Source organism: Heptranchias perlo, chromosome 1, assembly GCF_035084215.1.
Source record: "Heptranchias perlo isolate sHepPer1 chromosome 1, sHepPer1.hap1, whole genome shotgun sequence".
Lineage (NCBI taxonomy): Eukaryota > Metazoa > Chordata > Chondrichthyes > Hexanchiformes > Hexanchidae > Heptranchias > Heptranchias perlo.
The window spans coordinates 156,827,382-156,840,585 of NC_090325.1; the positions used below are offsets into that span (position 1 = coordinate 156,827,382).

A 13,204-nucleotide genomic window follows, 5' to 3' on the forward strand; every position below is an offset into this window, starting at 1 on the left:
TCGATAACATCAATTCATTTTGTGTGTGAGGGATGTTAAAGTTCTGTCATCAGACGTTTGCGGGTGCCAGTTTCGGCATCTCCGACAGCCAGGTATTCAACCATTCGGCTGAGGTCCCAGGCCTCCTCCTCCTCCTCAGTCGGGGCCACTATTTGTGGGGCCCCCCTCCAGTCTGACTCCTTGTCCCTTGCATTTTGCTACCTTCTCCTACAAGTGGAGAAAGTACAGACGTGCAAGTGAGCGAGGGTGACGGGGTCACCCAATTGATGCGTTGCTCTAGGTTAGGCTAACAATGAAACAGATACATCAGACGGTGAGTATCAGACAGAGTCATCACATTGCATTGGGATTGAGGTGAGTGGGAGTGGTGGGACCACAAAGCGGGATGTGAAGAAGTGCACAGAAAGTGAAGGTAAGTTGACGATGAGCCTTAAGTGGGTGTGAGGAGCGATGTTTTGGAGTAGGGGAGTAGGCTTGGCAGGGCAGAGTGTGAGGGGAGTAATGTGCACTACAGTGTGTAGGTGAATAAGTCACTGCACTTACTTTTCCTGACCTGGTTAATCATTGAAGTGCTTCTTGCATTGCACCCATGTCCTTGACACGATGGTCCTGCTGGTCACCTCCTCTGCCACCTCAAGCCAGGCCTTCCTCCTATCAGCCGGGTACAATATTTCCCTTCTGCTTCTCACACCGGCTAACAGCAACTCCAGTGAGGAGTCACTGAACCAGGGTGTTGGCCTCGTCCTTTGCTGCTCCACATCTTCAGATTTCTCCTCTCTCCCTCAAAATCCATGTTTGAAATTGGATTAAATACTCCAGCTCCTAGCTTGTCGTCCAGGTGCACAGTATGCCCGCTGCACAGCTTGGAGACTCAAAACCCAGAAGTCACGTTAAGGGCCTTCAATTGAGTCGCAATCGCTCGAGAAAATGCACGACATTTTTTCTGGATTTTCCATGCATGTATTGACCCACCCTTTGAGTTCCTGCTGGTATGTTAAAATTTATCCCATTAATCTGGGACAAAATTAATTGGCACTTGGAAAAATATAGGTTAATAAATGAAAGCCAGCATGGATTTGTTAAAGGCAAATCATGCTTGACTAACTTGATTGAGTTCTTTGATGAAGTAACGGAGAGGGTTGATGAGGGTAGTGTGGTCGATGTTGTGCGTATGGACTTTCAAAAGCCATTTGATAAAGTACCACATCATAGGCTTGTTAGCAAAATTGAATCCCATGGGGTTAAAGGGGCAGTTGCTGCGTGGATACGAAATTGGCTAAGGAACAGAAAGCAGCGAGTAGTGATGAATGGTTGTTTTTCAGTCTGGAGGGACGTTTGCAGTGGTGTCCTGCATGGATCGGTGTCGGGACCACTGTTCGTTTGGATATAAATTAATAACCTGGACTTGAGTATACGGGACATAATTTCAAAGTTTGCAGATGCCATGAAACTCAGAAATGTCGTAAACTGTTAGGAGGATAGTAACAGACTTCAAGAGGACATAAACAGACTGGTGAAATGGGCAGACACATGGCAGATGAAATTTAATGCCGAGAAGTGTGAAGTGATTGATTTTGGTAGGAGAATACAAATGAATTAATGGGATAAGTTAAATGATGGTAATTGATAAGTTAGAAAATTTGGGGCCTTCAGGTAAATGACTCTTTAATTTTTTCGCAAAAACATTGGGTGCAAAATGGAGAAATGTTTAATTAACATCAATGCAAAAACTTGGAATAATTGTGATATAGTACAGAAATATCTATGCAGTGGTCAAGTGAATGAGATATAGTAAATTAAAATGATTTACTACTTTACAGATAGCTTAGTTTATTGTTATTGATTACACCATTTCCATCTATATTTCACAGGTGACATTGGGGGTCAACTCGGCCTATTCTGTGGTGGAAGCGTGATCACTATCATTGAAATCCTAGAATACCTTCTCACCAAATTCTATTGGATGTGTATAGTTTGGCTACTGAAACCACCAAAAATACCAAATAGGATTAATAGCATTCAAATTCCTCCTCCGAAAGAAACAAAACATACATCTCTTAAATAGATAACAGTAATTGAGTGTTTGTTTCACTGTTACTGTGAATTTGAATTGAAAAGATTCAGTGTAAAGATTATTCACTTTGTAGTCTCACATTTTGCACACTTAATGAGGCAAACCAGCTATTACTGTGCATACATTTCTCTCTTTATAATCTTTATAATTTGTGTGTTGAGAATGAAAGCTTTTTATTGTTTAAAATTGAGAAAGAGAAATTTGAACTATGAACTTGACAAAAGCTTACATGCGTGTAAACATCATTCTGCATCAAAAAATCTATTGTGCCTCTTTATAAATAAAGGAATAACTAATTGCTGTATGCTGTTGATTTTAGCTCCAGAAAAAAGTTCAGGTTAGAGTTTCAACTGACGTACAGGGGCCGAGTTTTGTTTCCTTTCTGCCCCATTTTTTGCTGTGGTAGAGGTTGGTAGCAGGACAAAAATTGCAGAAAACTTACTGCGAAGGACCGCCTGTTACGATTTTCAAGTGGCCTTGATTTAGGTGGCCAATGCTCCCGTTGGAAACAGGTAGGCACCTAATAAATATAAATTAGGATCCTAATTTGTGATTGGGACCTGGATGCTATTTTACATCAGCCACTCTGCTTCCTAAATGTGCCCACACAATGGGTAGAACATAAGAACATAAGAAATAGTAGCAGGAGTTGGCCATCCGGCCCCTCGAGCCTGCTCCGCCATTCAGCAAGATCATGGATGATCTTCGACCTCAATGCCATTTTCCTGCACTATTCCCATATCCCTTGAGGCCTTTAATATCTCGAAATCTATCAATCTCTGTTTTGAATGTACTCAATGACTGAGCCTCCCACAGCCCTCTGGGGTAGAGAATTCCAAAGATTCACCACCCTCTGAGTGAAGAAATTTCTTTTCATTTCAGTATTAAATGGCCTACTCCTTATTCTGAGACTGTGACCCCTGGTTCTAGACTCCCCAGCCAGGGGAAACATCCTCCCTGCATCTACCCTGTTGAGCCCTGTAAGTACAAAGTGGGAAACTGCCAGTTCCAACGGTACTTAATGGGGCACTCAACTGCGCTAATTTAAATCACTGTAAAGTTTTGGCAAACATCTTGCTTATACTTCTCCGGTCTGTTCGGCTGCAGAATTATGGGATTAGATTAGACAGGGCTTGATGGCCGGCGCGGACACGATGGGCCGAAGGGCCTCTATCCGTGCTGTATAACTCTATGACTCTATGAGAATCGCTGTTTATTTACTTGTAGTGGCGGGACAACCTTCAGGAAGCATAAGGGGATACCGACAATCCACTTTTTTCTGAAAATGGGAATCCTTTTGGTCATTCCATTCTGGCTAGAGGAAGAGGAGCAACAGCAAGAATTGGAAGGACCATGTGGAGCTATATCTGGAGAGACCGGAGAGAAGGAGGAAAACTCGCAGAAATCCTTACCTTCCCAACAGGCCCAGAGTTACATACCTGCACTTCTCAGAGGAGCAGTGCATAAGGAGGCTGTGCTTATCCAAGGAGGCTGTTACAGACCTTGTGTCACCTCGTGCAACATGACCTGCAACTCACTGCCACAGCTGGCACTGCTGCAGTCAAGGCTACCTTGGCCCTTGACTTCTTTGCCTCTGGCTCCTTCCAGGCTGCAACAGGGGATTTCATCAACAGCTGTCAATCTGCACTGAGGGTAGCAAGGGCACAGAAAGTACTCTGGGTGGGGGACTTCAATGTCCATCACCAAGAGTGGCTCGGTAGCACCACTACTGACCGAGCTGGCCGAGTCCTGAAGGACATAGCTGCCAGACTGGGCATGCAGCAGGTGATGAGCGAACCAACACAAGGGATAAACTTACTTGACCTCGTCTACACCAATTTACCTGTCGCAAATGCATCTGTCCATGACAATATTGGTAGGAGTGACCACCACACAGTCCTCATGGAGACTAAGTCCCGTCTTCGCACTGAGGATACCATCCAAAGTGTTGTGTGGCACTACCACCGTGCTAAATGGGGTAGATTCTGAACAGATCTAGCAGCTCAAAACTGGGCATCCATGAGGCACTGTGCGCCATCAGCAGCAGCAGAATTGTATTCCAGCACAATCTGTAACCTCATGGCCAGGCATATTCCTCACTCTACCATTACCAACAGGCCAAGGGATCAACCCTGGTTCAATGAGGAGTGTAGAAGAGCAGGCCAGGAGCAGCACCAGGCGTACTTAAAAATGAGATGCCAACCTGGTGAAGCTACAACTCAGGATGACATGCATGCTAAACAGCAGAAGCAACATGCTATAGACAGAGCTAAGCGATTCCACAACCAACAGATCAGATCAAAGCTCTGCAGTCCTGCCACATCCAGTCGTGAATGGTGGTGGACAATTAAACAACTAACGGGAGGAGGAGGCTCCGTGAAAATCACCATCCTCAATGACGGCAGAGTCCAGCACACGAGTGCAAAAGACAAGGCTGAAGCGTTTGCAACCTTCTTCAGTCAGAAGTGCCGAGTGGATGATCCATCTCGGCCTCATCCCGATATCCCCACCATGACAGAAGCCAGTCTTCAGCCAATTCGATTCGCTCCACGTGATATCAAGAAATGGCTGAGTGCACTGGATACAGCAAAGGCTATGGGCCCCGACAACATCCCAGCTGTAGTGCTGAAGACTTGTGCTACAGAACTAGCTGCGCCTCTAGCCAAGCTGTTCCAGTACAGCTACAACACTGGCAACTACCCGACAATGTGGAAAATTGCCCAGGTATGTCCTGTCCACAAAAAGCAGGACAAATCCAATCCAGCCAATTACAGACCCATCAGTCTAGTCTCAATCATCAGCAAATTGATGGAAGGTGTCGTCGACAATGCTATCAAGCGGCACTTACTCACCAATAACCTGCTCACCGATGCTCAGTTTGGGTTCCGCCAGGACCATTTGGCTCCAGACCTCATTACAGCCTTGGTCCAAACATGGACAAAAGAGCTCAATTCCAGAGGTGAGAGGTGAGTGACTGTCCTTGACATCAAGGCAGCATTTGACCGAGTGTGGCACCAAGGAGCCCTAGTAAAATTGAAGTCTATAGGAATCAGGGGGAAAACTCTCCAGTGGCTGGAGTCATACCTAGCACAAAGGAAGATGGTAGTGGTTGTTGGAGGCCAATCATCTCAGCCCCAGGGCATTGCTGCAGGAGTTCCTCAGGGCAGTGTCCTGGGCCCAACCATCTTCAGCTGCTTCATCAATGACCTTCCCTTCATCTTAAGGTCAGAAATGGGGATGTTCGCTGATGATTGCACAGTGTTCAGTTCCATTCGCAACTCCTCAGATAATGAAGCAGTCGATGCCCACATGCAGCTGATTCACGCCAGACAATGCCAGGCAATGACCATCTCCAACAAGAGAGAGTCTAAACACCTCCCCTTGACATCAACGGCATTACCATCACTGAATCCCCCACCATCAACATCCTGGGGGTCACCATTGACCAGAAACTTAACTGGACCAGCTATATAAATACTGTGGCTACAAGAGAAGGTCAAAGGCTGGGTATTCTGTGGCGAGTGACTCACCTCCTGACTCCCCAAAGCCTGTCCACCATCTACAAGGCACAAGTCAGGAGTGTGATGGAATAATCTCCACTTGCCTGGATGAGTGCAGCTCCAACGATACTCAAGAAACTCGACACCGTCCAGGACAAAGCAGCCCGCTTGATTGGCACCCCACCCACCACCATAAACATTCACTCCCTTCACCACCGGCGCACTGTGGCTGCAGTGTGTACCATCCACAGGATGCACTGCAGCAACTCGCCAAGGCTTCTTTGACAGCACCTCCCAAACCCGCGACCTCTACCACCTAGAAGGACAAGGGCAGCAGGCACATGGGAACAACACCACCTCCACGTTCTCCTCCAAGTCACACACCATCCCGACTTGGAAATATATCACCGTTCCTTCATCGTCGCTGGAACTCCCTACCTAACAGTATTGGGGAGAACTTTCAGCACACGGACTGCAGCGGTTCAAGAAGGCGGCTCACCACCACTTTCTCAAGGGCAATTAAGGATGGGCAATAAATGCTGGCCTTGCCAGCGATGCCCACATCCCATGAATGAATAAAAAAAAGAAAGAACTTAACAGAAAAATGAGAATTAATATCCAAGTCCAAACAAGATAAAAGCAGAACATTGCTTGTGCGAGCTTTGAGGGCGATAGCAGGTGTTGAATGTGTGAGTGTAAGCAGAAGGAGGTGTAGCAAAGTGTCACATTGTGATAGGAGGAGGGGTTTGTGCAGTGGGGGAGGGAAGGATTGGCAGTGCTGGGAAAAAGTGCGTTGTGGCAGGTCTACATTCAGAATGAGAGATATGGAGAAATCTTACCTTGGCAGTCCTGGTAAGGTCATTCTATTTTTTGTCTCACTGCAGCCAGGTCCTAGGAATAATGCCTAGCCATCTCCCACCATGCATGCTGACTTATTTGACATGTCACTCATCAACCACCTGAGGGAAAGAGGACCTCCTTCCGGCCATGACTTCTCCAAAAAGCTCCTTCACTGCAGTAACCGAAAATCAGAGTGTTGACATTATGCCTGCTGCTCCACAAATGTAGTTTTCACACACCACCACTCTGAAACCCGCCCCCCACCTTTAACAGGTGCAGGCTGGCTTTTAAAAGCAACAGGCCCACCAGATTTCCCACCTTCCCAAATGGTGAACTGCTTATAAGCAAATTTAAATGAAGCCTTATAGCAAAAATCAATCAGGACTTCCACCCACATCATTGGGTGGGCAGAGCTCACCACGCGCCCGATGTGCACCACACATGAAAAACGACCCAACAGATTCAAGCTCTGCCAGTGGAGGAGTTACACTGGTTCTCAGACTGACTACAAGATGAAGCACTTTGTTACAGCAGACAGCTTGTTCTCAGTTTAACCAGTCCAGCCCTGCTAAAGCACTATTCTTGTTAGAAGGAGTGCATTACCCAGAATTCAGCAATTGTATCAAATTGAATCAAAATGCGGGGTGCACATAATGTTGCTGCAGGCAAATTAGCAAGGACAAAAGAAAACAATCTTTCATGATCTCAGGACATCCCAAAGTGCTTTACAGCCAAAGAAGTATGTTTTTTTGAAGTGTAGTCACTATTGTAATGTAGAAAATGTGGCAGCCAATTTGTACACAGCAAGGTTCCACAAATAGCAATGTGATAGTGACAAGATAATATGTTTTTAGTGATGTTGGTTGAGGGATAAATATTGGCCAGGACACCAAGGAGAATTCCCTGCTCGTCTTCAAAATAGTGCCATGGGATCTCTTACGTCTACCTGAGAGGACCTTGGTTTAATGTCTCATCCGAAAGACGGCACCTCTGACAGTGCAGCATTCCCTCAATATTGTATTGGATTGTAGCCTAGATTATGTGCTCAAGTCTCTGGAGTGGGACTTGCACCTACAATCTACTGACTCAGAAGCGAGAGTGCTACCAACTGAGCCACGGCTGACACTGTTAATTTAATCAAATCACCTATTTAATTTTTAATCTCTTTCAATATATATTTTACCTAATAGTAATGTTCCTTTCATACTTCTAAGTCTCATGATTATAGAGGTTGCATTCTCTAGTTTAGAGATGCTGTTCCTCAGGCAGCAGGGCCGGATGCCTGCCTCAGGTATTTTTTCGGTGGGCAAGAGGCGGAGAATTGCCCTTCTGTGTTTCCCTCAACTCCATTTGCTGCTCTCCAGATGGGTGGTATGGAAACAAAATGCAAATCAGGGAAATATGTTGTCCGATGTATTTCTTGCGATTTTTGCCTTCAGACTGTTGGACGCACTGGATGCAACAGGCATCCAGTGCTCCAATGGCAATGAAGGGGATCTTGAATATCTTTCAACATGGAAGAGCTCTCAGAGCAATGGAGTGCATAGACCGAAAAGGTAAGTTTAACATTCTTACTTTAAAAAACAACATTGCCAATTTCCCAGGCTGCCTGCACGTCTACTTTGCATCCCTACTCCAAGGCCTGCCACAGCATAACTAAACCTCAAAGGTTCATCTCCATTATTCAAATCAAGGCTGGAGGATCAAGCAAGGTCACGGGTGCATATATATGACGAGTGGAGTTCCTGCCCCCACCCCCGATCCAGAGATACCCCATCCCAGTAACAGAAAAGAGGAAGATTTAAGCCCACATATCAATCCCAGAAAACTCAAGGGATTTAATTATTAACATGGGTTAGTTGTTTAATAACTTAAAAATGACAGCAATAAATGTCATGATTTAAAAATTAAATGATTAAAATGGATCCTTGAGCTGATATTGAAGAGGTGACTTCAACATAGTGGAAGATGATTAAAAATGCATTTGTCAAGTTCAAATTTTATTGCATTGAACCACACCTTGGACTGTGTGAAATTGTAAAAAATAGTCATATTATTTTTATTGTACCTCAATATATATTGTGTTATTTTGAGTATCTGACTATGGCTTTGAACTTATTTATGAGAGGAACACTGAATCCATGGCGCCGATTTTAACTTGCAATTGTGAGTGCGTTGGGGGCGGGGGTGCTGCAAAAATCTGGAAAATCCCGAGCGGGTTCGGAAGCCAGCTCCAACCTGCCGACTTCCGGGGTTGGCACTGACGCACCTGTGTGCGTGCGCTCTTCACAAATCTGGAAGTCCCGCCGGCATTAGTTAAACCACTTATTGACATCGTTGATCTTGTTTTAGTCATTGATTTTGTGTAAGGAATCTTACAACACCAGGTTATAGTCCAACAATTTTATTTGAAAATCACAAGCTTTCGGAGGCTTTCTCCTTCGTCAGGTGAATGGAACCTGACGAAGGAGAAAGCCTCCGGAAGCTTGTGATTTTCAAATTAAATTGTTGGACTATAACCTGGTGTTGTAAGATTCTTTACATTTGTCAACCCCAGTCCATCACCAGCATCTCCACATCATTAATTTTGTGGAGACTGAGGCAGAGGTGCAATTTTAATTCAGCCTCAGCGTGTTTCCCTGCTGCGGGAAACACTCCGGGGGAAAAACTCAATAGGGGCCGTTTTTAGGCGTAGGTAGCGTGATGTGCTATTACCCCGCGCCCAATGACCCCTGTGCACGCAAGACGCAAGTTTCAGCCCACCCGAGGACTTACCTGCAATCAGCGTTCCATTCTGGGCCTTGCACCTGGAATCAATGCAATTTGCACTTTCCACCACCAGAGGGAGTGCAATCTCTTAAAGGGAGGAGCCATGATGTGGAGATGCCGGTGATGGACTGGGGTTGACAAATGTAAAGAATCTTACAACACCAGGTTATAGTCCAAATAAAATCGTTGGACTATAACCTGGTGTTGTAAGATTCTTTACAATTCTTAAAGGGAGGATGTTCCTTAGAAATCTCTTAAAGGTAGCTGGTACCTGTTATTTGCTGAAAGTAACAGTCTACTGTCTGCACAGAGTCTGAACGGAGATCAGACATCGCACACGTAAAAAACAGATGCAGGTCACATCCCTATGTTTACACCCTGATGAGTTATGTTAAAACATTGAATAGATATTGCGCACTACTAAATCCCACATCCTCCAATCTGCACATCCAACCTAAGTTGGTAACAGGCCTGCGAGAGTGCGTGCACCAAGGTTCTCTGCTGACGCACTAGAGACCTTGGTGCAAGAGGTGGACAGAAGGAGGGACATCCTATATCCGCAGGGATGGGCAAGAGGCCCTCCAGATATATACCCAAAAGGCAGTGGGAGGCAGCTGGGGACAAAGTCAGTGCCAGGCACACAGCACCATCAACATGGATGCAGTGCAGGAACAAGTTCAATGCTTTGACATGAGTGGTCAAGGTGAGTGTCAAGTGGCATCTCCTACCAACTGCACCACTAGCCATATGCACTGCTTCCTGCATGACACCTCCCATCACCCACATACCAACAAACTCTTTCTATCGGTATTCAACTCGTCAAATCAGATGCTTCCTCTCACCCTTACACATTACCACTGTTGCAAGCCGCCGACCCACAACTCTCAGGCCACACACACTGGCAGCTATTCAACCATGACAGGCACATCACCCAGACACACGTCCCGCTTTCTTGTAGGAGAGCGTGGTGCATATCAAGAGGCAACAATTAGCAGTGGCATTTAACCCGCCAATGGCCTAGCAAGACACTCAGTTGTAAAATCTCGCTAAAAAAAGTCACAATAGGAATAAAACCAGACGAACCACCCGGCATCGGACCACTAGGCACCGGACACGACAAAGGCAAACCCAGTCCAGTCGACCCTGCAATGTCCTCCTCACTAACATCTGGGGACTTGTGCCAAATTTGGGAGTGCTGTCGCACAGATTAGTCAAGCATAGCCATACTCACAGAATCATACCTTTCAGCCAACGTCCCAGACTCTTCCATCACCATCCCTGGGTAAGTCCTGTCCCACCGGCAGGACAGACTGACCAGAGGTGGCGGTACAGTGATATACAGTCAGGAGGGAGTGGCCCTGGGAGTCCTCAACATTGATTCTGGACCCCATGAAAACTCATGGCATCAGGTCAAACATGGGCAAGGAAACCTCCTGCTGATTACCACCTACCGCCCTCCCTCAGCTGATGAATCAGTCCTCCTCCATGTTGAACACCACTTGGAGGAAGCACTGAGGGTAGCAAGGGCACAGAAAGTACTCTGGGTGGGGGACTTCAATGTCCATCACCAAGAGTGGCTCGGTAGCACCACTACTGACCGAGCTGGCCGAGTCCTGAAGGACATAGCTGCCAGACTGGGCATGCGGCAGGTGATGAGCGAACCAACACAAGGGATAAACTTACTTGACCTCGTCTACACCAATTTACCTGTCGCAAATGCATCTGTCCATGACAATATTGGTAGGAGTGACCACCACACAGTCCTCATGGAGACTAAGTCCCGTCTTTGCACTGAGGATACCATCCAAAGTGTTGTGTGGCACTACCACCGTGCTAAATGGGGTAGATTCTGAACAGATCTAGCAGCTCAAAACTGGGCATCCATGAGGCACTGTGCGCCATCAGCAGCAGCAGAATTGTATTTCAGCACAATCTGTAACCTCATGGCCCGGCATATTCCTCACTCTACCATTACCAACAAGCCAGGGGATCAACCCTGGTTCAATAAGGAGTGTAGAAGAGCATGCCAGGAGCAGCACCAGGCGTACCTAAAAATGAGGTGCCAACCTAGTGAAGCTACAACTCAGGACTACATGCATGCTAAACAGCAGAAGCAACATGCGAAATGATTCCACAACCAACAGATCAGATCAAAGCACTGCAGTCCTGCCACATCCAGTCGTGAATGGTGGTGGACAATTAAACAACGAACGGGAGGAGGCGGCTCCGTAAACATCCCCATCCTCAATGATGGCGGAGTCCAGCACGTGAGTGCAAAAGACAAGGCTGAAGCGTTTGCAACCATCTTCAGTCAGAAGTGCCGAGTGGATGATCCATCTCAGCCTCATCCCGATATCCCCACCATGACAGAAGCCAGTCTTGAGCCAATTTGATTCACTCCACATGATACAGGAACATAGGAACAGGAGTAGGCCATTCAGCCCCTCGTGCCTGCTCCGCCATTTGATAAGATCATGGCTGATCTGTAATCTAACTCCACATACCCGCCTTTGGCCCATATACCTTAATACCTTTGATTGCCAAAAAGCTATCGATCTCAGATTGCCAAAAAGCTATCTATCAAGAAATAGCTGAGTGCACTGGATACAGCAAAGGCTATGGGCCCCGACAACATCCCGGCTGTAGTGCTGAAGACTTGTGCTCCAGAACTAGCTGCGCCTCTAGCCAAGCTGTTCCAGTACAGCTACAACACTGGCATCTACCCGACAATGTGGATAATTTTCAGGTATGTCCTGTCCACAAAAAGCAGGACAAATCCAATCCGGCCAATTACCGCCCCATCAGTCTACTCTCAATCATCAGCAAAGTGATGGAAGGTGTCGTCGACAGTGCTATCAAGCAGCACTTACTCACCAATAACCTGCTCACCGATGCTCAGTTTGGGTTCCGCCAGGGCCACTCGGCTCCAGACCTCATTACAACCTTGGTCCAAACATGGACAAAAGAGCTGAATTCCAGAGGTGAGGTGAGGGTGACTGCCCTTGACATCAAGGCAGCATTTGACCGAGTGTGGCACCAAGGAGCCCTAGTAAAATTGAAGTCAATGGGAATCAGGGGGAAAACTCTCCATTGGCTGGAGTCATACCTAGCACAAAGGAAAATGGTAGTGGTTGTTGGAGGCCAATCATCTCAGCTCCAGGACATTGCTGCAGGAGTTCCTCAGGGCAGTATCATAGGTCCAACCATCTTCAGCTGCTTCATCAATGACCTTCCCTCCATCATAAGATCAGAAATGGGGATGTTCGCTGATGATTGCACCGTGTTCAGTTCCATTCGCAACCCCTCAGATAATGAAGCAGTCTGAGCCCGCATGCAGCAAGACCTGGACAACATCCAGGCTTGGGCTGATAAGTGGTAAGTAACATTCGCACCAGACAAGTGCCAGTCAATGACCATCTCCAAAAAGAGAGTGTCTAACCACCTCCCCTTGACATTCAATGGCATTACCTGCACCGAATCCCCCACCATCAACATTCTGGGGGTTACCATTGATCAGAAACTTAACTGGACTAGCCATATAAATACTGTGGCTACAAGAGCAGGTCAGAGGCTGGGTATTCTGTGGCGAGTGACTCACCTCCTGACTCCCCAAAGTCTTTCCATCATCTACAAGGCACAAGTCAGGAGTGTGATGGAATACTCTCCACTTGCCTGGATGAGTGCAGCTCCAACAACACTCAAGAAGCTCGACACCATCCAGTACAAAGCAGCCCGCTTGATTGGCACCCCATTCACCACCCTAAACATTCACTCCCTTCACCACCGGCGCACAGTGGCAGCAGTGTATACCATCCACAGGATGCACTGCAGCAACTCGCCAAGGCTTCTTCGACAGCACCTCCCAAACCCACGACCTCTACCACCTAGAAGGAAAAGAGTAGCAGGCACATGGGAACAACACCACCTGCACGTTCCCCTCCAAGTCACACACCATCCTGACTTGGAAATTTATCACCGTTCCTTCATCGTCGCTGGGTCAAAATCCTGGAACTCCCTTGCT

General features: G+C 46.8%; 1 protein-coding gene across 1 annotated transcript in view; it reads left to right on the forward strand.

Annotated features, from left to right (window-relative positions):
• Window positions 1–2,145, forward strand: part of LOC137321132 (acid-sensing ion channel 5-like) — a 118,411-nt gene extending 116,266 nt beyond the window's left edge. The window contains exon 9 of the mRNA XM_067983399.1: window positions 1,872–2,145. Within this exon, the coding sequence (XP_067839500.1) occupies window positions 1,872–2,065 (194 nt within the window). The 3' untranslated portion in view covers window positions 2,066–2,145. The remainder of the gene's footprint in view (window positions 1–1,871) is intronic.
• Window positions 2,146–13,204: the final 11,059 nt, after the last annotated feature.